The sequence below is a fragment of the Synchytrium microbalum genome, assembly GCF_006535985.1.
Source record: "Synchytrium microbalum strain JEL517 chromosome Unknown SmJEL517_scf0010, whole genome shotgun sequence".
Lineage (NCBI taxonomy): Eukaryota > Fungi > Chytridiomycota > Chytridiomycetes > Synchytriales > Synchytriaceae > Synchytrium > Synchytrium microbalum.
In genome coordinates this window covers 378,612-403,613 of record NW_022158359.1, presented here as the reverse complement: position 1 = coordinate 403,613, position 25,002 = coordinate 378,612, and the positions used below count along the sequence as shown (strand labels likewise).

Here is a 25,002-nt window from a genome sequence, read left to right as displayed (position 1 = left end):
CTTTACGTTTCAAGTTTCAATATTATCTACTATAGTTTTTACAAGTTTTAAGGCTCTAATAGAAGCTCTAAATATTGGATGAGGTACAAACACAAAAGCCTATGACGACTTTTTCCATGTGAGATCATTAACGATGACCGTGGTGACAGAATTCGGCGGACAATATAGGGATATCACACTATTAGACCCATATTGTGGAGCGGCGATTGGTGCGTGGTTTTCGGTATCGGATGTCCTATAAGCTGATATTGTTACATTTGCAGCTGCGGTGGCGTTGACCCTATTAGTGAGGAAAGTTCATGTTTAGCTCGCAATTCATCATGAATTTGATTTTTGAGAGAAGCAGGCTTACCCCAGAGCATATCCAGAAATATCAATACCAAAAACACGATCATACGAGTATGCATTTAAAGCAACTACGACCATAGACTTTTGAGACACTGAACGTCCGACTATTACTGCCACGTCACTTCCTTGATCGGACGCTACAATATCCATGCCAGGCCTCAGCCACTTTGAATATTGCATCATTACATAGTATTGCTTTCCGGGTGTTGGCATGTTGTTGAAAAACGAAGCGTTATAGACTCCATTAGGCAAACTTATTAATCCCCAACCACCTGCTACATCAACAGCCTATTGATTCACGAAAACCAGGGTGTGAGGACTGAGTAAAACTGCGATCAAAAAAATCCATTCTTCGTACCTGCCAATAGACCCATGCGGTCACTCCAATATAATATATATCAGCCACAATTTGACGAGCTAAACCAATTCCACCTAAATTACGAATACCAGCTACATCTGGAAGCATTGCTTGTCCCGCTGTTCCCAGTTCTGACATCCTTACAAACGAAGATTGGTGAGATTTCTTTCCATTGATGGGCGGACGTATTGAAGAACTTACCAAGCCTTCTTTCCATACTTTTGAACCACTTGTCCAAAAGACGCCCTTTCAGAGTTTGGTGGGTCTGTATTGTCAAAAGAGTTCGGTGTTAGTTTCAAAACAAGTCGGAAATCGACGAGTACAAAAAAACGAGGGAGCAAACCGCGGCAGTGCACAGAGAAGCGCAATCACATACCAAAATATCCATGAGTATTAACCTTTCCGATTTGAGCAATCTGCTTACTCGACAAACCCTGCAACGATGCCTGCGTATTCGAATATGCTACATCATCAGTACTAGCAATCGGCGTTGACAAATTATTTGCTTGTAAGGTAGAATTAAGCACGGATGTGAAGCTAGCGACGGACGACAAGTCGAAATGACAGCCTTCCTGCCTGCCAGCGGCATTGTCTGCCCACCAGGATGCAGTTGGTTCGGAGAATGGAGCAACACTGAAGAAGTTGAGGCCATAATTGTCACGGTAGTATTTTATCGTGTTTACGAGATAATCTGTTGGTTTGAATGCGTTAGACATTGCTCGGATTATCAGCTTAGCGGGAAGGGACGCGGGTTATTTTGTTGCAACATACCTGCTGCTAAGGAGTATTTGGAAGACGACAAATTGTCCGACCCATCGTAATTGCCTTTCGAAGAGCCAGAGTTTGTCATCCACCATGGAGGAGCTGGATAATTCAGGAAGAGAATATCAGTATGCCAAAAAAAACACGAGCGAGATTGTATAACTTCTTACATTGCAAGAAAAGTTCTATGGCAACTATTCCTCGTTTCAAAGAAGCCAACAGTGTATATCGTTGACCATAATCCAAATCAAAATTATAAGGACCTCCTTCGTACTGTTGCACTGCAGGCATTCCATAGTATGGTGGGAATCCCTGAAACAGATTTCAATTAATCAATCTCCCCTTCCAAACAACCTAAGAATTTGACAGACTTACGGATGCACCAGCCTGTGTCCCTCCAATATTATAGCGGACTACAGTCAGACCTAGACCCTTGTTTACATCAAAGACAGAATCCATCAACGCCTCGAATTGACTAGTTCCATTCATAGTCTCTCCAACGAAGCGAGCCCACCAACTTAACGACGTTCCAAAACCAAGCCAATCGGTGCCATTTACAAAATTAGAGTCCAGAAGAGTTACTGTAGCATTAAAGTAGGGTGCATAGGTGCCACCGAGAGCAGAACGCACTTTGGCGTTTGTGAAATATAAGACTAGGAGAATTACACCTGCTAATACAACAACACCAAGAACCAAGGCAAGTAATGTTCGTCGAATACAGACAGCTCGTGGATTCTTTGGTTTACCACCATACTTCAGCAATACCCTGGCTTGTGCCCGAGCTTGGAATTCTGGGTCATCCAATGGCGGTAACGGCGTGCTTGTCAATCGGGCGACTAAAAAAACAATGCGGCTAGTGTTAGTACTCAAACTGGAATCACAGTGCTTTTCCAACCACATACCAGCTTTTGAAAACGTAGACAAATGAACTGTCGGTCTTTGCGAATTCTGTACAAGAGTCAACTCGGAAGCATCTGAATTGAATCCCACCTTCGAATCACGACTGGCTTCTGTGAAACGACTGGCTTCAGTATCAGCCCCGTAACTCAATTCTGATCCACCAGCAGCATAGGCCATCTCTGCACCATTGTTGACAGCTTCCGGTATTGGAATTGGTGGCAGCGGCAGGCTCTTGTTACGTGGGGGGCGGGGATACCATACAGATGTTGCGACTTTTTTCATACCCATAGCTTCACCGTCTATAGGAGATCTAGTTATCAAATCCATTCCTTCAAATGCGTTCATCTGCGTTGTAGAGTACGATTCAGGGGTTTCGTATAACGTGCGGTTGTTGGTGATGTTGGGATGGGACATGATAGAGTTTGGGATCGAGTCGGCAAACGTAACGTTTGAGCGCGACGGACTGCTGGGTTGAGATATATTGTGATCCGTACTCGTATAAGCCTCTGAGATGGACGAGCTGGCTGATCCTTGGTTCATCTCAATCATCTCAGACGATGGCGATAGAATCTGCGATCTGGGATGGGCAATGGGCGGATTTGACATGATTTTATACGGGCGATTGAATTCCAGTTGCTCCTGTATCGTCTGTGTTGAATGCACAGTTGCCAAGATATGTTGTGAGTGCTGAGCCCTTTGCGATGTATGCATGGTTTTTTTGCATGTGCTTACCGATCAACTCGACTTTAGGGAGTGGAATGAATGCTATACGTAAGTACTATTGTTACAAAGCAGCTCCCTTCTCTTGAAGTGTTCAGTTTGGTCGGCTTTCGATCTTCCTGGGTGGTGGTTGATGTTGGAGAGCAAAACTCGAGAGCTTTCAATGATGAGAGGAGTCGACAGAGAGGCGCTTCAGTGCAATGTGCTTCAAGTGAACATGGGTGCTCGAAGCGATTGCTTCCAAGCTTGTTTCTGATTTATCGCAATTTTTGGACAAACGCAAATCGTTGCACAGCCTAAAGCACCCAATAGCATTTAAGGTTTCGTCTTTGACGAAGAAGTGGCACTACTGGAACAAAATGAACACGAAAGCAATACGGAAATTTGTTGAGTCCGTGGCTTCATTTCATCTGTCGTTGCTTGCTCCCACTGCGTGGGCGCAACAACACGAACGCGACATCCAAACACTCGACAATAATCGGATCTGCAGATAATTTAGATGTATGCTCGTGCGTGGTCTAGTATACAAATTATTTGTTGCTTTCTAGCCTCTGACTATGAAGGGCTTGGGATTTTTTTCGAGCTTCTCCCAACTGTGGCTCCAGTATGTAACGACGTACGACCGCTTCCCCATGACGTCCATTTTCTTTTTACACAGCTCCGGGTCATAGGCCTTCGACCTGTGATGAAACCAGGGTGTTAGTCTGAAGAAATCACGGAAAGAAAGCAAAATCCCGCGAGTTTTAGAAGGTAAAATGGAAGGCACCAACCTTGCCCAGCAGTAACTATACCATGTCGACCGTGAATGCCAGTCGAATGGATATATAAGATCTACATGAACGGACGGTTAGAAATATGTCGTACATTCAAATGCATATGTCCAAGATCGAAAATTACCACCCACCTGAATTCAATACTGTAACTCGATAATCCAAATCCGGCGAGTTCTCATGCCGAAACGCCCACTTGTAATAAGCGTGATACAACATTACCGGACCAGTCATGTACTCTGCATGCGATTGATTCAGTTCAGGATCATGTGGGTTGAATTGCATTAATCTAGCTGTGAATTCCCAAAACTTGTGATTTGGTTTGGATGCCATCCATGCGTTGGGTATATTCTGGTTGACGTAGTGGAAATTAATTCAGAACTGAGCGTTGAGTGCCTCCAAGGTCGTACACCAGAAGAACGTACATGTTCGTATTGCCAGTCATCCGACAGGTATCCTAGTAATGCTGTAGCTTCGTTCAAAAGCGAGTCAAGCGGCCTTAAGCACTAGATGTAGAAAAAGAATGAATAATCGATCACATACGTACAAACATACACACACAAGCAACCATACCTCGAAATCTAAATCCATGTATACACCGCCAAACTTGTGCATGTAAAAGACTCGGGCGGCATCTGCCCGCATCACATTCAGCTCAAACGAATCATACACTGGCAAAAACCAAGGGTAATACACTCTGACGAGTTCACGGTTCATCTCATCTGTCCATAGTATATGGGTCCTGCAATTTGTTGAAAGTGGTAAGAAAGATGATGCTCAATGAACAAAGTGTTGGTATAAGTGCAGCGTGTTCGTCGACCACGATGAGCATTCACTTGCCAGTCCGGATGCAAATCAGAACAGCTTTTAGTCCATTGCTGCATAGCTGGTGGTATATTTGCCGTCTTCCATGACTATCAGTTGAATTCGCCAAGAAAAAGCGTCAACAAACTTTCCAATTTCACAAAACATCAATCAAATGTGGTTACCCGATGTAGTATCTTAGGAATCACAGTTTTATAAGCTGCATCCGACACTTTAGGAAATGGTATCGATCGATCATGAAACTGTGGAGGCTCAACAGGGTATTCAGCTATTCGTTTTTCCAATGGCACTGGAATGATTACTGGATCGTCGTCAAATGTCATAGCACTTTGACACTTTGGACATAGAAAGAGACGAGTCGCAAAGACTGTGAGTATGGCCACTAGTAGCAGCTGCAACAATACCGCTCTTGTAATGCGATTCTTCCACATTTACTTGGGTTTGTGTGAATTTAGGAATGACAGCTAGAAGGACTTGTCGTGGGAGAAGATTCAGGTTGTATTGGCGCTTTTAAAACGCATATCTCAGTAGATTTCAGAGTAGAATGTTCATCAGAGATCATAAAGATAGCTTGGAGATCGAAAGAAACCAAAGATTTCATGACTCGAATATATCTAGCTGGGGACCTGTGGTATACCTATCCAATAGTTCGTAAAGTTCATAACGGACGTGGAATGTTGGTTTTAACCAATTCTGTGGAAAGTGCACTGGCTCGATAAACGACAATCGACTCCATGTGTTTTTTCAACTTTTTCTGGGACCCGTTAGTCCGCTTGGCAGGTGTTGGAAATGCACTCATGTACTAACTAACGCGATGCAGATCAATGGGCAAGTCTTGGAAGCTGTACGTACTTGCCTTCTGGCACAATTCATGGCATCTGCGCAGGCATCTATAGAGGGATGGAGCCTCACAACATATGGAACACTCTGAGGTTTTCATCATTTTGATAATTTACTTTCTATAATTGAATGCAAATCTAGATATACTACTATTGTGTTGTTGCTATATTGAGTTAGCCCCATTCCACTCCTTGCTCAAGCAAGCCAAACGCCATGAGATTCACCAATAAAGCTCTCATACTCTGCGTATCTAATGCAGCCGCCCTCAAAATACACCCATGCTGATTTACAAGTGGAGACGCGCTCCATATCACACCATCCTGGATGGGATTCTTTTTACTTATAGATATAGTGGCGAATTCTGACAAAACTCGGGCCACGAGTTGCTGTGTTCGTGGTCCAATTAGTATGACATTGGCCAGACATCTATATGGCATTACTCGAGCTGCATAACTCCTTGGCTTTGGTTGACTCGAGAGTTTGGCAAAGTCCTCGGTTATAGGCTCTAGATCGTCATCGTGATTACCGCTCATGAGCGTATCTCCTCCATCATCGTGCCCGAGTAATGGTATATCGACTAGTATGTTATCGTCCACTAGCCTCCAAGAGTCCCTAACGATAGTGCCATACCCTTCTATATCTATAGTATTCGTGCTCGAACACGAGTCAAACTCCCACTCTTCTCCCCGAGACATCCTCCCACACGTAAACCAATCCAGCAATACCAGCGATGCATTAGCTTCTAGTGTTATATGTTGCGTCTGTGTAAACGATGCCGACGAGAAGCACGTTACAGGTTCAGGCAGTATAGCCAACAGCGAGTTTGACGACACTAGACCATTTATAGTCTGTCTTACATCTCGCTGATTGCTAATTGGCACATTCCCCCACTGTTTGATGGAGACAGCTCGTTGCTTGAATACTTTTAGTGATGCCTGTGATAGTAGAGATAGAGTGCATCCGGGTGATACGACAACATCCATGTCAATATTGTCTCCAGAAACCATGCCACCACCGAATGTTAGGACGTAGACAGCTATAGATGTTGGGGTTGTTGGGAGCGTTTTCCGTGCAGAGAGGAAGCGTAACGGGTAGGTTGCACTCATTCGCGTGAGAGATGCATATTGGCAGTGAGCTGGACCGACTAAAGAAATAGCCAGTACGCCTTTGCCGGTAGACATTGACTGTATCAGCCAATCTTGTTGTTTAGTCTCGAAAGAATGCCAAGCTTGGGTTTTCGAGCTCCATAGATGAGGAACGCGTTGATGGCCATTGAGAACACGTAGATTTGACGTTTTTCGATGTATGCTTGCCGAGATTATGCTTATATTCCTTCCGTCAGGATTCAGCGGCTCGGTAGCCAATGCCAAGACTTTCTGCTTTTGCTTGACAGATCAAACTCGAGATACCAAGCAAAACAGTTGCAAGAGACTTAAAGGAATCTCAGTGGATCCAGACAAGCTTGACTCTGGGCGATATGGACTCGATAGCGTGCGAGTGGGAGTCCTGTGAACTGTCTTTTGTCGACCCAGAAGAACTCTATCTTCACTTGTGCCAGGTAACTCTTTTTGAAATCTTTAGGCAAACAACAATCGATCTTGTCTCGAACTGCACAAAACACATATTTACTTGTATTATTCCTATTCAGGATCATGTTGGTCGGAAGGCGAATGGCAACTTATGTTTACAATGTAAATGGAGCACATGTGAAAACCCACCGTCTTTCACCAAGAGGGACCACATTACTTCTCATTTGCGCGTTCATGTCCCCCTCAAACCGCATCCATGTGGTGTAAGTAAACTTTCGACATTGTTTGACTGGACATTGATTGACCCCTTTTTCGACTATACTAGTTATGTGGAAGGGCCTTCAAACGACCTCAAGATCTGAAAAAGCACGAAAAGCTACATGCCGATGGTAGCATAGACTCGTCTGACTCGCTTCGAGCGAACCGGCCTATCGCTCAACCCAAACGTACTCGAAAGGATGGAACTTATCGAGGTGCTAACGGCCTCACACCGCCACCTGCCATGTACGAATCATCTGCCTCTCCTTATAGTACAGGGCTCTCGTCGAATGGAACTCCAGAACATCTTGATTTACCAGGTGAAGCAACGTTTCGACGAGTCGCGATGTGACAGGTCATCACATCGTATATTTATGAACTGGGTGACTCACATATTATGTCCCGTGCTAGATCTATCTCCATACCCAAGCTCGTCATCTCATTCTCCAGCTCCATCTGACGACTTGATGCACACAAATAATGCACGTTGGTTTGCTGAACCAACCCAACTTGGTGATTCGTTGAAACGTTCATATACTATGGACGATTTCGTAACAGATATACAAAGGAAGCGGTTGACAAACTACAATGATGGTAAGCTCTGCACATTTGACACTTGACACGACCGCAACAAGCAAATGTGCTGATCTGAGTTTCCCACTTTGATAGCAACGGCCGATGCACTTGATCGTCTGGCTATATTCTTACAACAGGATTCGATGCCAGTTATGCAGCAGTTTGATCCTCAGGTCTTAGATGGAACCGATGACTTTTTGACTCAACTCATGACTGAAATTGGCTCTGACGAATTCTGGAACATAACACCTGATCAATCATTACAACAGCAACCTATAACGAAACCACAATCACAACCACCTATACTACCAGCCATAAACACTCGACCACAATCAACAGAAATCCTATATGACGACTTCTTAAACTTCAACCCCGTCACTCCAACTGATACTGTAGCCAGTGTAGCACAGAAGTATGCTTTATTAGAACAGCAAGTGCAAAATCAGCAGGTCCAAATCAACATGCAAAATCAAATGCTACGACAACAGTACACGATGCAACCACTACAAGCCGCAGCTCCTATTATCATCTTCCAGCCCATCGTGTATGCATCAGGACCCGCACCATCATCATCTAGTAGTAATACTCCTATGCCATCAGTAACGATGCAAGTCAATAGCCTATCGTCAGATGCTCGAGTCACTCAGTCTATGGTGCCTGGAGCTGTATTCCAACACATGGCGCCATCATTCAGCTCAAAGGACCGCGATAGTAGTAGGAAAGCTAGTGAGAAGGTGTTACCAGTCACTAAACAGGTGGAAGCTCTACAGAAGCCATTGGAAGAATTGAAGCTAAACGAGGCTAAGGAACTAACTACTCAGAGAGCTACACGTCCTATACCTAGTAAAGATATGCGAGCTAAACATGAACAAGTTGTTGCTAAACTATTGGAACAAGTTAGGAAGGCTAAAGCTGCTCAAAGCCATAAATCATAAAGTCATTTGTATGTTGTCAATGTCACGCCGCCCTTTTTTGTGGGATTGTAGTTTATTTTTCATACTGAGAAGATAACAGAGAATAAATCATCAAATCATCACGTATCTTGTCTTGTCGCGATTGCGAGCGTTAGTACTTTTTTCCGGATTTTGTTGTGACTGTCGCATTTCGAATTTGCAGAGGGATCTATAGGATGGCGGACGCAGCAGTATACTTCAAAGGTGAAGCTCCTGTGAAGGCTTTGTACATCAAGAAATCCGATTCTCTACCTCCCTATAAAAGAATCAATGACGCTTCATCAAGCTCAGATGTAGCAGATGCCAAACGTGCCAAACCTGATGAAGAAAGCTCCGATCTGCCAGATTCCAAACGTACCAAAATCGATGAATCGCTCAACGACGATGATCTTGAAGCCGCAGGAAAGTCAGAACATCAAACATCAGACAATCGCACAAAAAAGCGATTCGACAAAAAAGATAAACGAGGCATGAATAAGAAAAGAGAAGTACAACATCTATCTGATGCATCAAACTTGTGTCCCCACTGGGAAGATTGTCCTCGAGTCAAAGATGGTCGACCATGCAAAAATGGACACGATCTAGCCGAATACTTGAAGACCAAACCTGCTGATGCTCCTGGTACCTGTTACCTCTACGAGACGTTTGGCTTTTGCCAGTATGGATTTAGGTGTCGATGGGCTGGATCTCATGTAGATGTAGCAACTGAAAAGAACCTCGTCAACGAACCCCTAGATGCCTCAATACAAGCTGCTGGTCCACGAACACTCAATGTTACCTCGAAGGCAACTATGGTGGCTGTCAGGAAACGTCAAACTCCTACTCCTAAAAGTAAAGAGTATATAGATATCATATTGCCACAATACCAGAACCAACGTCAAGAGCCTGTCGCTGCTTCCAACGGAACTAGTAGCAGTGCCGCAGTAGTAGATAAACGAGAAGATACTATTTTAGAAGATGAACCTGTTGATGCTAAGGAGATGCCAGACTTAGCCGGTCCTACTACATCGCCACAAAACGAAGATGTCAAAGTCGATCAAGATATGAATGATGTAGAGCTACCACTTCGACCAGAAGAACGCAAACAGTTGGATTGGAAGAATAAGCTCTATCTTGCTCCTTTGACTGTAAGGTGGTTATCGTTTCTGAATGCGTCAGATGATGGATCTTGATACTCTTTTTTCGCAGACCGTTGGAAATCTTCCATTTCGTCGTATTGCCAAAAAAATGGGCGCTGATATCACTTGTGGTGAAATGGCGCTTGCTCAACAGCTCGTATCAGGTATGAGGATGTTCTCCAAAAGTTCAATACGGATCACAGATGTTTTTAGTATATATTTTTTCGCTTTAGGTCACGCACCGGAATGGGCCCTCTTGGTACTGAATCTGTTTTGTGCCAAGCGCAAATAGATAACTAACATCCTTGTTTGTTAGAAACGTCATGTCTCTGAAGACTTTTTTGGAGTCCAAATAGCCGCAAGCTCAGTACAGAGCGCTACTGGAGTTGCCGAAATAGTCTCTCGAGATCTGAATGTCGACTTTATCGATTTGAATTGTGGCTGTCCTATTGATCTTGTTACTCGACAAGGAGCTGGGTCACAACTTCTTGAAAGGTCTAGCAAGCTGTCGGATATAGTACGAGGCATGGTATTTGCAAGCACAGTTCCGATCACCATCAAATTGAGAACAGGATGGTCGGCCAAGAACTCTGTTGCTCATAAGCTTGCTACCAGATTCAAGTTGTGGGGAGTCTCAGCTGCAACATTGCATGGAAGAAGTCGGGAACAAAGATACACCAAATTGGCGGATTGGGATTATATTCATAAAACTGCTCGAGATGCCATGCAGACTGCACCTGATTTCCCTGTTTTTGGAAATGGTGATATCATGTCCTTTGAAGATTACCATCAACATTATGAGTTGGAAGCTGTCGAAGGAAGAGGGCTTGCAGGTGTAATGATTGCTCGAGGAGGTGATAGTTACTCACTTGATCGAAATTCGTTGTGGTTCTGATGTTGTTTTAACCCTTCTGATTTCTCCTTATTTTGTGATAAATTTTAGCTTTGATCAAACCATGGGTATGGTCCCGTTTGAATTTGCTTGTTGTAACAAGACGTCTAACGTATTTTTTCGTGCTACAAGATCTTCACTGAAATAAAGGAACGCAGAACATGGGATATATCTGCCAGGGAACGATTAGATATCTTTTCTGACTTTGCCAAGTACGCCTTAGAGCACTGGGGCTCAGATACGATGGGTGTCTCAATGGCTCGACGATACCTCTGCGAATGGCAGTCGTTTACACATCGCTATGTAAGTTTGACTTTGTTGCCACGGGGGGGTTTTTTTGACACAACCTCCGACTGTTATCGGTTTTCAAGGTTCCATCTGGTTTGTTGGAAGTCTTGCCACAACGACTCAATGATCGAGTACCTCCGATTTGGGGTCGCGATGAAACTGAGACTTTGTTGGCCAGTCCAAATTCTGAAGATTGGGTCAAAGTCACAGAGGTAATTCGAAATTGTCAACATACTTCTTCTCATGAACCATTCACTGAGATCTTTTCTTTTTTTCAAAAGCTATTTCTGGGAAAACCTGCTGCAGACTTCAAGTTCATACCAAAACACAAAGCCAACTCTGTAGAGCAAGACCAAGGTTGAAAACTCACTGTATACCTGCAAATATATATGAATTTATTGCATGACTTTTGTTACAAGTTCTTCTAGCAGTAAGACTGGCATCCCCATAATCGAATCCTCTGTCCCGTCCCTCTTTGCGAGATACGGCTGCATCAGATCGTCCTCAATCATGAATCCTCCGGCACAATACCTATTGCAAGAAAATATAAGGTCCTTGTAAGTACCAACAAGGAAAACCCCGGCTAATGATTCTATGACCCATACATCACGTCGCCCTTTTTAATCAGTTGGTCAACCACATTAGGCGGTATTGGATGAAACCATTGTCTAGCTACATCCACGCCCTATAGATATCTACAGTTAGCGAAAGATGCTCTAATTTGAACTGTAGCTCAACGACTTCACTGCAGCGCGATTCCTGTCTCTTGTTTTTGCGACGACCATAGCCGAATGAGTCTCAGCAGGTATCTCCGTATACGAAGTCATATACATTCGACACATCTTGCAAAAAAAGCATCAAAAATGTTGTATTACGGCTTGCAACGTGATTTAAAATTCACACTAACCTCCTCACTACGAGGCTTCTCTCTAACTTCATCATTCCATGACACCACCTGATCGCAAGTGACTAGTAATGTATCTGGCTGTGTATTATCCCAGCGACTCAGCAGCGCATCCATTTTGGCATTTGCAACTGCTAAGGCAGTGGCACTTGGATCTAGCCTGTCACCAAAAGCCTCTAATTACATAGAAATCACAATTACTCTATGATCAAACTTGATTTTGAAATTGAGTTGTGTATGTCCCAGAGTTTCTTGCCTTCATTGATGTTTGGATTTAGTGTTGAATGTGGTATTTTGTGAATATCAAGCACTTTTCTTCTGAATATTGACGAGGAGCCTAGTATTAGAGGTAGCGGCGGTGTCGACAAGAAGGTATCTTTGAGAGGAGTAGTCATCTCTGAGCTTGAATGTTGGTTTTGGTTGTGTATCTGAGTTTTTTCTTTTCACAACGACCCAGATCAGGAAACATACCAGAGACTGATTCTTTTCTCGCTTAGGCACGTTTCAAATAGCTCTTGGCTAATCTGATCCCCGTAAAATCCTAGTTACTAGAAAGGAAATGGCGGTCGAAGACAACACATTTGAAGCTTTTGAAGCTTTTGCCGCAGATCTCGACGATTCTCTTTTCGAAGAGACTCGAGTACGGGTATTAACATACGATAAACATTACGAAGCCCAACCAACAGACGATGATCGATACCTGATGCAACCAGAAGAAATCAAAAACTTGAAGGAGTATGTTGCTAAACACTTTGCCATGAAATTTGGGCCCAGTGGACTCACGAATGTAGTAAATCGATACTATGCGCTTGGAGACTATGAATTCGTAGAGGCTCTCTGTAGTGAAATCATTAGGCAAGCAGCAACGTATTCTCCTGAGGACGCTAGGCAGTCTGGATTTGGTGTCGATGAAGTGCTAGAGACTGCTGCTCGAAGCTATATAAGTTTGGGAAGAAAGGATTGGGAGAACAGGAGCTGGTGGAAGCCGTTCTTGGTGAGTCTTGGACACATTGACGAAAAAATCATGTAGAGCTTGATGTGTAACTTATTTTGCCCACTCCATTGCAGGCGTACAAGAGTCCAGGAGTCACACTATTGAAAGGACGAATCCATCGATCTAGAATGTGTTACGAGGAATCATTACGAGAATTCAAACTGCACCTCGACGAAAGACCCAAAGATTACAAGGCTAGGATAGAATGTGCTAAAACACTGTTCGAATCAGAACCATGTCTTGCCAGTTGGAGTCTTCGAGTATTCTTACGAGCAAACGAAGCTAGAATATATCGACCAGCTGTTTTAAAGTCAGAGTCATTTGCAGCACAATACCGTAAAGCTGAACTGGTTGATATACAGGCATTTGAGAGACAGCTCAGAGATGCTTGTGGTGGTGTAGATGATAAACAACCGCTAGACCCTTTATTCTTGCGCAAAGTTTATAGCGAGGATATCGCAACTTGGGTTGAAATGGTGCTGATACGGCATGATAATCCAGATGATGAAGAAGCTGACCAAACTGTAAGAGATTTGTAACTGTAAACTTGTAAACACTGCACATATAACTGTTACTTAAATCATGAGGATATGTGCATTTGTCTAATGATATTACAGGGTATATGTCTAAACATGATTAAGTTCTACTAACTCACGCGACCAATAAGGTCCCGGCTTGGTTGGAACAAAAGTTCGTCAACTGACTTGGTATATTGAAGGCAGCAATTTTTGTTGGATTGCTAACGATTTGCATTGATAGACCGGCCGACATATGCCATTGAATGTGGCAATGGAACATCCACAGACCAGGGTTATCAAATACAACCTAATAAAGCAGAAACAATTAGGAGAGCCAAAAAGATGTGTATCCACAAATGAAAACAGCTTCCGAGGCAACTTACTCGAACCACCGTGTGGCCATAAGATTGCACAGAGATGGTATCTCGCCGTAGCGGATTGATAGGATTTGTGGGGATTGTTCCAACAAATCGGCCTTCTCCTTCAGCAAGGACATAGAACAAGTGTCCATGCAAATGGAACGGATGGGTCCCTAGATTAAACCAAAAACTCAGATCTTGTGATTCGACTTTGGTAATCCACTCGTTTATATACCTTCATCGACATTATTGAGCACCAAGTCCACTACCGTGGTGTCTTCAAAAGTCAACAAGTTTTGCCCGGTAGTCTGCAGAGCCGAGATATTGCTATGTGCAAGTGCAAGAGAAGAAGTACCAACAAGTGGAATCCACGAATTATAGTTCATAAACCCTCGATTATATATACCACCTGGCCCGTAAGTCCCAAAGCTGATAACTATAGTTTGTGTTTGGGTAGATGCCGGTGGATTGATCGCTACACTTGGTACTAGCATGCTGCTGTTCAAGTCCAGACATACAGGCGTCTGAATCTCGTCACCCCAATCGACACTAGAGGCTCCTGGAACCGTGGAGATACTGACACTACTGTACCTCAATATAGCAAGCGTTTCGGGATTGAGTGCCGGATTGTCGTAATTGAAGCAGTTCTGGTTCATAATCGCTCTCATGTAATATGCATCAGGTGTTTGGTTTGTGGTGAGAATAACCTAGTCAAGAGAAAACAGAGGTATCAGAAGCGGGCTTTGTGAAATCGATGCCGCTTCAAAATGCGCTTACTGAATATCTTTGAGCCACATGAATGGGTAACCGGTGTACAGCAGCGGGTGTAATTGATATGCCGTCAGCCTCAATAACTTGCAGGGTATGATTATCGACACTAAACATGAAATCTGCGAATGCTCCAGTGTTGATCAGTCTCAGGCGATATCTCATATTTGGCTCCATCGAGAAACTATTAATGCTGCCTCCAGTACAATCAATCCTAGATGGATCCGCCGAGCATGCATAGACGTTTAACCCATTGAACAAACCATTGTCAGGTACAGGCTCTGTTCCAGGAGTGTCTTGGATACCTTCCTAAGAGCATTTGTGTTTAAAGGTAAGCGACTGGTCGTTGTTTCACCAAACTACAAGCGTATATTCTTACGGCAGATAAGAACTGAACCAACAGATCTTGAGAGAAGTCGTGGTACCAATCAGATATCATCACCACAATCTCACGATCATATAAAGCCTTGTTTGGGTCATTGAGATTGTGAATTATCAGAGGACCAACAATGCCATCGATATATTGAGACGACGCGTGGCTGTGGTACCAGTATGTACCATACTGGTTTGCAACAACAAACTCGTATGTAAAGTTGGATCCTGGAGGTATTGGACACTGAGTGACGCTAGCAGCACCGTCCATCCTGGAGATCAAAATTGCATGAGATTTCAAGACAATTAGCGTATTTCTTGTGTATGTTGTGGTGCAGGATTTTACGTACCAATTCGTTCCATTTTGAAACATGCCATGCCAGTGAAGACTAGTGCCGTTCGACAAGGCATTGTACACGTTTATGACAATTGTATCGCCGGTGTTTGCTTCGATAAGCGGGCCTGGAAATTGTCCTAGACAATGGAGTTGAGTGAGACACACGCAGGCAAAGATCCAGCATTTCGTCCCAGTGGATGGGCGTTGAGAAGATCAAAGTGAGTTACCATTCACTACTAGCATCTGTCTTGGTACTCCATCTGGAGCCCCCATCATTGACGAAATTACGAAATTGTATGTGCGAGTTTGTGGTGTGGAAGTGATGGGAAAGGCCGGATCAAGATAAAACTGCGACGAATTGGTAAACACAGTAATATCATTGCTACTGGATGAGGTGCTTCCCCGTTTACTCAGACCAATTCCCAAACCAATTCCAATGGCCGCAAAAACGACTAGTAACACCACCAAAGAAACAAAGATGGCCAGGCATCTGCGACTGAAGCGGGATGACTTCTCCATAACCGAGCAGGAGCTTCACTTTTGGGAGTTTCCACTTGCTCACATGTGTCAAAAACTTGTTAAACTTTTTTTCACAGGCTGGCTTTTGCAAAGGTGCATCCCTTCGGGTTCAACGAGAACGTGCACAAGCGTGTAGGCAACAGGAAGATGCTATTGGCTCCCAAAATGTTTCCCTGGAACACTCATTGACTGGAGAGAGGGAGCTGGATCCGTGTCAGAACGAAAAATTCTTCTCGTCGCCATCTGCATCGCACTTTGAAAGCTCCCAGCCACCATGTTGTTCCAAGCTGCTGCCGCTGTCGTTGCTCTCGCTGCTTCTGCTTCTGCTCAAGGTATAAAGTGTTCCGGCCATTCCGTTCCGGCTTCAGCTGTCTTGTCTGTCGCTTGGATCTCGTTTGATGTTGGAACCTTGATTGTGATGGAAGCCTCGTTCTCTTATGACTTGAATCCTATACGTGGTGCTATGGAATGCAATGCTGACTATCCGGTTTCTCCTATTAAACATTAGCTACGGTTCCTGCCTTTACGGCTCCAGCTGCTGCACCCACTGCTGCTTCTTCCTTCTACACTGGATCCAACAATGGAACCTTGGTGAATGGTCCAGTCGTCGCTGGAAAGGTTTGTTTGCTACTGCCAAGATCTTGATCCTGCACCTCGTAACAAACCACACGCATTCAGGCTTTTGATCGATTCATCACCATTTGGTTGGAAAACACGGACTACTCGGTTGCCGCTACCAACAGCTACTTGCAGTCACTGGCATCTCAAGGAATTGTAAGCTTCACTTGGTTTTTCTTCTTCGTCAAAGGATGACTCTGACTGAATCAACCTCTCTTTTACTCAGCTCTTGGACAACTACCATGCCGTAACCCATCCTAGTGAACCTAACTACATGTCTGTTGTTGGTGGTGACTATTGGGGATGTGTCGACGACGCTTTACATGAACTCGGCCAAAATGCTTCCACTGTTGTGGATCTTTTGGAAGCCAAGAAGATCTCGTGGGCTGTATACCAGGAGAACATGCCCACTGATGGATACACCGGCTTCAACTACCAAAACCCCGCTGACAACTACACTGTAAGTTCAAAAGCACAGCATTCATACGCCCATTAATTGAATTACTAAATCTATATATCCTGTGTAGTACTATGTACGAAAACACAACCCCGTTATCTTCTACGACTCTGTTGCTCTCAACTCTTCTCGTGCTAGTCGTATCCGCAACTACAATGGTGAGTTTGGTTGATCTTGACACGTACAACGGAGCTAACACATGTCCTTATATTTCACCATACACCAAAACGCTAACGAATGCTCTCAATATCATGTCATATAGATTTCGCTGCTGATGTCAGTGCCAATGTCATGCCACAATGGTCATTCTTCACACCAAACATGAAAAACGGTGAGACAGAGTCCCAAAGCTCGACCGAAACTTTTACTGACTGTATTTAAACTTATAGACGGTCACGACACTGACATCAACTGGGTCGGCAACTACACTCAATACTTCTTGGGTGGTCTTTTGAACAACCCCAACTTTAACACTGAGCGAACCTTGATCTTGTTGACTTTCGACGAAAACGAATCCTACGCAGCCGACAACAACCGAGTGTTTGCCGTCCTACTTGGCGGTGCCGTCACCAACTCCAAGATGGCCGGAACGGTTGATTCCACCTTCTACACTCACTACTCTACACTGAGCACTGTACAAAACAACTGGGGCTTGGGATCATTGGGCCGACACGACACTGTACCAACTGTTGCCAACGTCTTCAACTTTGTCGCTTCTCAAACCGGATATAGCAACGTAGCTGTTACTACCCAACCTTCTTTAAACTCTTCTGCTTCGTACACTGGACCATTCAACGTTAACTACTGGACCGTGAGTACCAAGCTTAAAACCGTTCAAGTAGTATGCGAAGAATGTGATTTTTAACACTGTTACCTCGTTGAATGCTTCTTTAGCCTGTCTTGGCTCCCAATGTTACTGCTGTAGGAGCTGGAGGAGGACCCGTTTTCGTAGATCCATCGTAACTGTTTCAGGACTGTGTTTTTAGCGAAAGCTGGAATTTGAACCTAACACAATCACCGTACTAAATCTAGTGTTAACTTGGCTTTAACTTCTGCTACTCCTGTCAACCTTACCGCATTGGCTGCCGCTGCAGCGGCACCAGCTGCCGCTGCCGCTACCGGTGACAACACTGGAGTAATCGCAGGGTCTATTGCTGGTGTTGTTGGAGCAGGAATCATTTTGTCTGCCATCGTATTCGTGATCTGGGTTCGTCCAGACATGAAGAAACACGTCGAGGAACAAAAGTAGGTTCTCAAACAAAAATATAGACCAGTCTGGCAAAAAATTAGCAGCATCATAATTTCTTAGACCAGATAATGCATATAGTTTACCCCCATAATAATACAAAACGCCTCGGACGGAATTGATTTATGATCATTGCAGCGATAACTCGCTCATACCATACCTATTGCCGGGCTGCCTTTCTTTTTTAGCGACCAGTCGAGTACCATTGGTCCTATCAACGCGTATCTTCCGTCACTCAATCAGTGAAAATCTCAATCCAAGCGCCGCAACTGCATTTAACAACACCAACAAGGATGACGAAAACTTCCCTTTCCATACGTGAGTGAGCTTTTACGTTGGGGTTTTAGCTACTTCACGCGGCTTTTTCAGCCGATGTTTGTTCCCATGGGTTCAGCCGGGGTTCAACAAAACGTGGGATAGCAAGCGAATTCTATTGGCCAGTGCTGTCGTCATTAAGTCATTGGTAATAATTGACTGAGAGTGAGAGAGAAATCAAGATTCCCGATGTTGGTCCAGGCTGCTGCCGCTGCCCTTGCCATTGCTGCTTCTGTGACCGCTCAAGGTAAGAAACGGTTCCAATGCATCCCAGCTCCGATTTCCTCGATTGGATCTCGTTTGGACGCTGCAAGCTTCCATTTGACTGGAGCTTCGGCTAGAACTACGACAGCTGATGCTTACTGCATTCTTCCTGCTTCACATTAGCCGTGGTTCCTCCTTTTACTGCTCCAGCTGCTGCACCAACTGCTGCATCGTCGTTCTACACTGGTGCTAACAATGGAACCCTGGTAAACGGACCAGTGGTCGCTGGGAAGGTTCGAAGAGTTCTATGTTAAAAATCGTTTGCTTCCTCCCGCTTGTTCCTGACACAACTCACTGCTAGGCTTTCGACCGAATAATAACGATCTGGTTGGAAAACACCAACTTTGCAGTGGCTGCCAGCAATGCCTACTTGAGCTCGTTGGCGTCTCAAGGAATTGTGAGTTTCTATTGGGTTGTCATTGTCACAGAATGCCAGATATTTAACCGACCTCCTGTTTTTGACAGCTTTTGGACAACTACCACGCCGTTACGCATCCTAGCGAACCTAATTACATGTCAGTTGTTGGTGGTGACTATTGGGGATGTATTGATGACGCGTTTCATGAGCTGGGACAAAATGTCTCAACGGTGGTTGACCTTCTGGAAGCTAAGAAGATCTCTTGGGCTGTCTACCAAGAGAACATGCCAACTGATGGATTCACCGGCTTCAACTACTCAAACCCCACTGACAACTACACTGTGAGTTTGAAACAAAGACAGAGTATAGTCTCCCTTGCTAACTTGCTTCATTATTGCCGCAAACCCTGTGTAGTACTATGTACGAAAACACAATCCAGTCATCTTTTACGACTCCGTTGCGCTCAATCCTACCCGTGCTAGTCGCATTCGTAACTTTAATGGTAAGAGCTGTCGACTTTTACAAATTTCCAACAACAACTAAACTGTATGTTGCCATGCTCGACAGATTTCGCCGCGGACGTAAATGCCAATGTGATCCCACAATGGTCTTTCTTCACACCAAACATGAAGAATGGTGAGTTACGTTTCTGTCAACACCTGTATGTACTTCACTAATATTCATCCTGACAGATGGTCACGACACCAATATAAATTGGGTGGGCAATTATACCCAATACTTCTTAGGCAGTCTATTAACCAACCCCAACTTCAACGACAATCGAACACTGATCCTGTTAACGTTTGACGAGAACGAAGTATACCCATCTGACAACAATAGAGTGTTTGCCGTTCTACTTGGTGGTGCCGTCACCAGTTCCGGTATGGCCGGTACTGTTGATAGCACCTTTTATACCCACTACTCTACGCTGAGCACCGTGCAAAACAACTGGGGGTTGGGATCGCTAGGCAGACACGATACTGTACCAACACTTGCCAACGTGTTCAACTTTGTTGCCTCTCAGACCGGTTATAGCAACATCAATGTTACCACTCAGCCGTCGCTAAACTCCTCTGCATCATACACTGGTCCTTTCAATGTTAACTACTGGACTGTAAGTAGCATTGAAAGAGCTCAAAGAAGGATAAATAACCTATGAAAGACAGATTCGATCAACCAAAACTATTCTCTTTGGCCCTGCTAACGCAACGTTGTCTTCCTGTTTAGCCTGTATTGGCTCCCAATGTCAGCGCTGTAGGAGCAGGAGGTGGACCAGTCTTTGTCGACCCATCGTTAGTATTCAAGAATGCCTCATTGAATCAATAGCGTAAAATCAGGCTAACCTCGGTTACCTTCGTAAATCTAGTGTGAACTTGAATTTAACTTCTGCTACTCCTGTTAACCTTACTGCATTGGCCGCTGCTGCATCGGGAGCTTCTGCCAACAAAACTGCCATCATTGCCGGCTCTGTATCTGCAGTTGTCGTCGTTATATGTGCCATTGCATTCGTTGTCTGGGGTCGCCCATCATTGAAGAGACGGGCCGAGGCTCTGAAGAAACGCGCACAAAAGTAGGATGTCAACGCAGAATATTAACAGTCTGGCAACTTTTGTCAGCATCGTTATTTTAAGACCAGAAAATGTATATAATCTTTTCCATCTGCTAATTAAAGAAACCTCGAATGCAAACAGGCGTATTTGTTGGTGGTTCCAACAAGGTTGTATGGAGTTTTGACCCTCTGAACGTGGGCTGCTACATACTTTAAGGCAATCGTGGTATATGGCTGTTCTTGCTTTGAGCGACCGGTCTATGTGCAGCAAAGTCGTCGGTGTTCGATCACAATTTGCACAAGAGCTCAACAAAACAAGCTTTGACTTTCTGGCATGGTATATGCGATACTTGAAAATAGTCCATTTATCACACTCTGATCAAAATAAAATCGATGTTCCAGCAATCAGCTTGGGGTATGTTGTCACAACAACTTTGCCTGGGGTCAGAAACCAAACAGAGACGAGATGTGGAGCATCGAAAAGCAACTACATAACTATGATTGCATAGATGCATTTGGTAGCAATACTCCCATTGCCGGCGATTTGACTTTTTCACTTACCTCAACCACACAAACCACATTTCCAAACATCTTTCTTCAAGACCAGCAGGTTCAACCATGAGGATTCTCGTTACAGGAGGACAGGGCCGTCTTGGCAAAATAATCGCTCAGCACCTGCACGACAATGGTCATAAGGTGGTCGTCACAGACACTGTTCCACAATACAATCTTGCAACACATCGTCCTTCGTATCCTTATGTCAGAGCAAATTTAGTAGATTTTGGAGAGACCATCCAAGTCTTGAGCCACTGCGATCACATTGCTTCGGCCCCTTTCGATGCTGTGGTGCATCTTGGTGAGCTTCATTGGAATCACATCGTGGAACATGATTTGTTTCGGGATCGTTTAGCTTGAAAGCTATCAACACCATCTACATTGTCTCTCGTGACTAAAGTAATGGTTTTTTTTTACCTAGCTGCTATCCCAGCTCCTGGCTTAACGACGAATTCCGTGGTGTTTCAGACAAATATGATGTCGACGTACAATGTATTCGAGGCTTGTCGACAATTGAAGATCAAGAACATTATCTATGCAAGCTCAGAGACTGTCCTTGGAATTCCAATGTGGCTTCCAGGAACGACGCCATCTTCAGTCCCAGTTGATGAATCCATCGAACTACCAGAGAGCTCCTATTCTGTATGTTTCGTCGCTCTAGATTCAACACGTTCAGGATCTGAACTTGTCTTGTTTTGAATATACAGCTGTCCAAGTACCTGTCTGAGAAGATGGCAGAACAATACGCAAGACGAGACCCAGACCTCAAGATCTTGGGATTCAGATTTAGTAATGTTATCACAGCCGAAGAATATGCAACTTTTGATAGTTTCTCTGTGGATGCCGCTTCCGTCATGTCGAGAGCATGGAACTTTTGGGGTTATATAGGTATGTCGCTCTCGGTTCTGGTCTCGTGGAGCTTTTGCCTCCAGTGACTTTAACATTTTCCCTTCGCAGACGCTCGAGATGCAAGTGATGCCGTGTTAAAAGGATTGACTGCACCAATAAAAGGCGCTGAAGGTAATACGTTATTTCGCAGTGCATGCCTTCCGTTTACGAAAAGGATTCTCTGGTATTCATTCATTCCATTGTCTTCTAGTGTTCATCATCGCCAACGAGGATACATGTATGAGGATTCCAAACTCTGAGTTGCTGAAAACGTACTTTAATGGCAAAGTCACTCTGAAGCCTGGAACTGGAGAATTCGAGACTCTTCTGTCTATAGACAAGGCAAAGAGGATGCTTGGATACAAACCTCAGCCTACAAGATGGCGTAAAAGTAAATTGTAAAATTGTGCTCCAATGAAATTTGCTTGCGGACGCGTCAATCCAGTTAGAATGATGTACAAGTAAATGGCTGATGTATTGCCGTAATGAAATCGAATTGTGTCCATGAGTTTGGGATGTTGTGAACCTCTGTTTTCGAGAAATAATGATTTTTGCGTCTCTCGAGTGTGTCACCAGCACCGGTTTTGTTTTAGGCCCCATTTACCATCAAATCTGATATCAGCAACAGCAGTGTTTGCCTGTTATAGGACATAGAGAACACTGTAATCATGCCTCCAAATATCGCGGATGAGATAGCTGAAGCTATGGTACAAAGCATTCAAACATTCAAACTCACGTTTTTTGCAATCGTTGCATTTGAAGCCCCACAGTACACTAATTGTACGCTCATATCTTGTTGGCATCTTTAGGAAGATTCAGGAGATGCAGTATCTGCTTTAGGAACTACTTTCCCAAGACCATCACGGCGCGATGAACACATTCGAGATCCATTTGAATGGTTGGAGATAAGACGGACCGATGATTGTAAACATGGTGCTGATCCATCATATTGGAGAGTTCATGACTCGTAAGTTGGCCGAAGATCTACCTACTGGTCAAAGTCCACGACAGTACATAGTGCGACATATCACAACAATGACAACAACTGAGGAGTTTCTTCCATATGCAGACTGTACGATCTCACCAACTTTAAGCATCCTGGTGGGCAACAGTGGATTACAATGCTCAAAGGACTGGATATTACAGAAGCCTTTGTAAGAGTACTGGTTTGAAGAACTGCCCAAGTTGACATATAGCTCAAGACACTCGTACTTTATGTAGGAAAGCGCACATCTCGACATCGAGAAGGCCCGATCACTCTTATCCAAGTACTATGTCAAACCTGCAGGAGGTTCACGTCAGTCCTTCCAAGTGTTATGTTTTTCTTGCCTACATTCTTACGAAATTACTCGAAATTCAGGCCTGTCACCTTTGACGTTCAAAGAAGATGGCTTCTATGCCACTTTACGTCGTCGGGCTTTACCGATTGTTAAAGCAGCAGGAGATGGACCAAAACGACAGTCCCGGATGATCGCCGATGGATTGCTTCTGACGCACCTGGGACTTGTAGCTGTTGCGGCATCTTGGAAGTCGTGGAAGGCATATCCTTTAGTTGTCCTGCCTGGTGTATTGTTGGGAATGATTGCGTGAGTGATGCAGAGTTTTTCGCTTTACGTCTACAGTACGGTTGACTGATTTTTTAAAACCTTTCTTCCTCATCAGTGTTGCCGGACACAACTTTTACCATCAAAGGGACAACTGGCGAATGTACCTAATGGGTGAGACAAAAAAAGGCTCGTATTGACAAGATCTATGTACTCAAACACATTAAATTTTAGACCTGGCATTGGGGAGCTCATATACTGGACGAATTACCCACGCATTGAGTCACCACCTGTACGCAAATAGCTGGTGGGATTTGGAAACATGGAGCGCAGAGCCAATGCTCCCACTTTTACCAACTTCCAAGCGAGATCCGGCCAAACAAGTCAAGGGATTTTGGCAACTACAAAAGTACTTTTTTGTGATAACCTTATTGGGATTTTATTCTCGTACAATCCAGTCCATATTCCGTAAACGTAACGGCAAGGAAAATTTTGGAGAGATACTGCCGTTGCTAGAACTAGCAATGATTATCAAGTTACGCAAGTCCTTTTGGGGTGGCCTTGGACTGTTTTCTGTAAGTGCATTTCTGACATGTGTCAAATGTAAACATTCGAGCGTTCACCTAAAATCCGTGCTCCAATTAGTTCATGCATATGTTTACCAGCTGGACGTTGTTGAGTATTGGATCCTACAGTTCTCACAACAAGGATTCGGTCGATGAAGGCCCATGGCATCAAGGCACGGCTCGTTTGAATCTCTTAAAATCTTTCAATCACATCTATCAAGCTTATGACCAGTTGAATTTGTCTTTATTTCAATAGGCGATCCGTCAATGCCTACAGATTTCGGAATGTATCATATGGAGGTGACTACCGATAGGATCGAACTCAAGGACAACCCAGTGATCGTGCTCACAACCTTTGGAGAACACACGTTGCACCACCTGCTGCCGACCACTGACCATGCATATCATCCTCTTCTTAAAAATGTGTATGTGTTCCTGCTGCTTTAACCACATAGTGGATCGCCGCAAACGGAGCTCATGTCAAGCCTGATACTAACGGTTCGTCCAACATTAGGCTGAAGGAAAGTTGTGACGAATTTGGAATCGCCCTCTCGCAACAAACTTTCATGGAAGGCTTCAACGGATTTTACAAAGCTCTGCATCGAACTGCTCCATACAAGAGGCTAAATCGGGTTGGAAGACTTGAGAAACAAGAATGAATGCTAATTCTGGCGCTTTTGCGGTTACAAAGTACGTTTCTTTGTATGTCCGGTAATGTATCTGAACAACATATA

The 25,002-nt window shown here is 44.2% G+C and overlaps 11 protein-coding genes across 11 annotated transcripts; 6 read left to right on the top strand and 5 right to left on the bottom strand.

The window, feature by feature from the left end:
* Positions 1-99: 99 nt before the first annotated feature.
* SmJEL517_g02457 (uncharacterized protein) lies at positions 100-3,079 on the bottom strand (the record flags this gene model as incomplete). Its single annotated transcript, XM_031168385.1, has 9 exons — positions 100-280; positions 353-636; positions 707-845; positions 908-971; positions 1,083-1,397; positions 1,478-1,570; positions 1,639-1,780; positions 1,844-2,304; positions 2,371-3,079. 9 exons carry the CDS (start codon positions 3,077-3,079, stop codon positions 100-102), a joined length of 2,388 nt encoding a protein of 795 aa, XP_031025692.1.
* A 553-nt stretch (positions 3,080-3,632) lies between these two features.
* Positions 3,633-5,006, bottom strand: SmJEL517_g02456 (uncharacterized protein; the record flags this gene model as incomplete). The annotated part of the gene is made up of 7 exons (XM_031168384.1): positions 3,633-3,768; positions 3,859-3,919; positions 3,993-4,209; positions 4,284-4,364; positions 4,432-4,580; positions 4,679-4,772; positions 4,848-5,006. 7 exons carry the CDS (start codon positions 5,004-5,006, stop codon positions 3,633-3,635), a joined length of 897 nt encoding a protein of 298 aa, XP_031025691.1.
* A 629-nt stretch (positions 5,007-5,635) lies between these two features.
* Positions 5,636-6,629, bottom strand: SmJEL517_g02455 (uncharacterized protein; the record flags this gene model as incomplete). Its single annotated transcript, XM_031168383.1, has 2 exons — positions 5,636-5,686; positions 5,748-6,629. The coding sequence occupies 2 exons, from the start codon at positions 6,627-6,629 to the stop codon at positions 5,636-5,638; spliced, it is 933 nt and encodes a 310-aa protein (XP_031025694.1).
* A 657-nt stretch (positions 6,630-7,286) lies between these two features.
* SmJEL517_g02454 (uncharacterized protein) lies at positions 7,287-8,821 on the top strand (the record flags this gene model as incomplete). The annotated part of the gene is made up of 4 exons (XM_031168382.1): positions 7,287-7,313; positions 7,378-7,630; positions 7,722-7,904; positions 7,980-8,821. 4 exons carry the CDS (start codon positions 7,287-7,289, stop codon positions 8,819-8,821), a joined length of 1,305 nt encoding a protein of 434 aa, XP_031025693.1.
* Positions 8,822-9,015: 194 nt separating this feature from the next.
* Positions 9,016-11,499, top strand: SmJEL517_g02453 (uncharacterized protein; the record flags this gene model as incomplete). Its single annotated transcript, XM_031168381.1, has 8 exons — positions 9,016-9,966; positions 10,028-10,121; positions 10,191-10,216; positions 10,274-10,811; positions 10,901-10,917; positions 10,982-11,152; positions 11,221-11,349; positions 11,419-11,499. The coding sequence occupies 8 exons, from the start codon at positions 9,016-9,018 to the stop codon at positions 11,497-11,499; spliced, it is 2,007 nt and encodes a 668-aa protein (XP_031025696.1).
* Positions 11,500-11,532: 33 nt separating this feature from the next.
* On the bottom strand, positions 11,533-12,436 carry SmJEL517_g02452 (uncharacterized protein; the record flags this gene model as incomplete). Its single annotated transcript, XM_031168380.1, has 5 exons — positions 11,533-11,668; positions 11,743-11,822; positions 11,884-11,979; positions 12,045-12,201; positions 12,243-12,436. 5 exons carry the CDS (start codon positions 12,434-12,436, stop codon positions 11,533-11,535), a joined length of 663 nt encoding a protein of 220 aa, XP_031025695.1.
* A 164-nt stretch (positions 12,437-12,600) lies between these two features.
* On the top strand, positions 12,601-13,574 carry SmJEL517_g02451 (uncharacterized protein; the record flags this gene model as incomplete). Its single annotated transcript, XM_031168379.1, has 2 exons — positions 12,601-13,035; positions 13,110-13,574. 2 exons carry the CDS (start codon positions 12,601-12,603, stop codon positions 13,572-13,574), a joined length of 900 nt encoding a protein of 299 aa, XP_031025698.1.
* A 112-nt stretch (positions 13,575-13,686) lies between these two features.
* Positions 13,687-15,662, bottom strand: SmJEL517_g02450 (uncharacterized protein; the record flags this gene model as incomplete). Its single annotated transcript, XM_031168378.1, has 7 exons — positions 13,687-13,860; positions 13,937-14,085; positions 14,148-14,619; positions 14,690-14,989; positions 15,060-15,324; positions 15,403-15,526; positions 15,617-15,662. 7 exons carry the CDS (start codon positions 15,660-15,662, stop codon positions 13,687-13,689), a joined length of 1,530 nt encoding a protein of 509 aa, XP_031025697.1.
* A 520-nt stretch (positions 15,663-16,182) lies between these two features.
* On the top strand, positions 16,183-18,232 carry SmJEL517_g02449 (uncharacterized protein; the record flags this gene model as incomplete). Its single annotated transcript, XM_031168377.1, has 9 exons — positions 16,183-16,366; positions 16,417-16,526; positions 16,587-16,682; positions 16,753-16,986; positions 17,054-17,141; positions 17,246-17,314; positions 17,373-17,794; positions 17,878-17,942; positions 18,016-18,232. 9 exons carry the CDS (start codon positions 16,183-16,185, stop codon positions 18,230-18,232), a joined length of 1,485 nt encoding a protein of 494 aa, XP_031025603.1.
* A 501-nt stretch (positions 18,233-18,733) lies between these two features.
* On the top strand, positions 18,734-20,740 carry SmJEL517_g02448 (uncharacterized protein; the record flags this gene model as incomplete). Its single annotated transcript, XM_031168376.1, has 9 exons — positions 18,734-18,791; positions 18,932-19,041; positions 19,110-19,205; positions 19,274-19,507; positions 19,581-19,668; positions 19,734-19,802; positions 19,859-20,280; positions 20,394-20,458; positions 20,533-20,740. 9 exons carry the CDS (start codon positions 18,734-18,736, stop codon positions 20,738-20,740), a joined length of 1,350 nt encoding a protein of 449 aa, XP_031025604.1.
* A 593-nt stretch (positions 20,741-21,333) lies between these two features.
* SmJEL517_g02447 (uncharacterized protein) lies at positions 21,334-22,560 on the top strand (the record flags this gene model as incomplete). Its single annotated transcript, XM_031168375.1, has 5 exons — positions 21,334-21,571; positions 21,692-21,912; positions 21,978-22,158; positions 22,228-22,290; positions 22,370-22,560. The coding sequence occupies 5 exons, from the start codon at positions 21,334-21,336 to the stop codon at positions 22,558-22,560; spliced, it is 894 nt and encodes a 297-aa protein (XP_031025611.1).
* Positions 22,561-25,002: the final 2,442 nt, after the last annotated feature.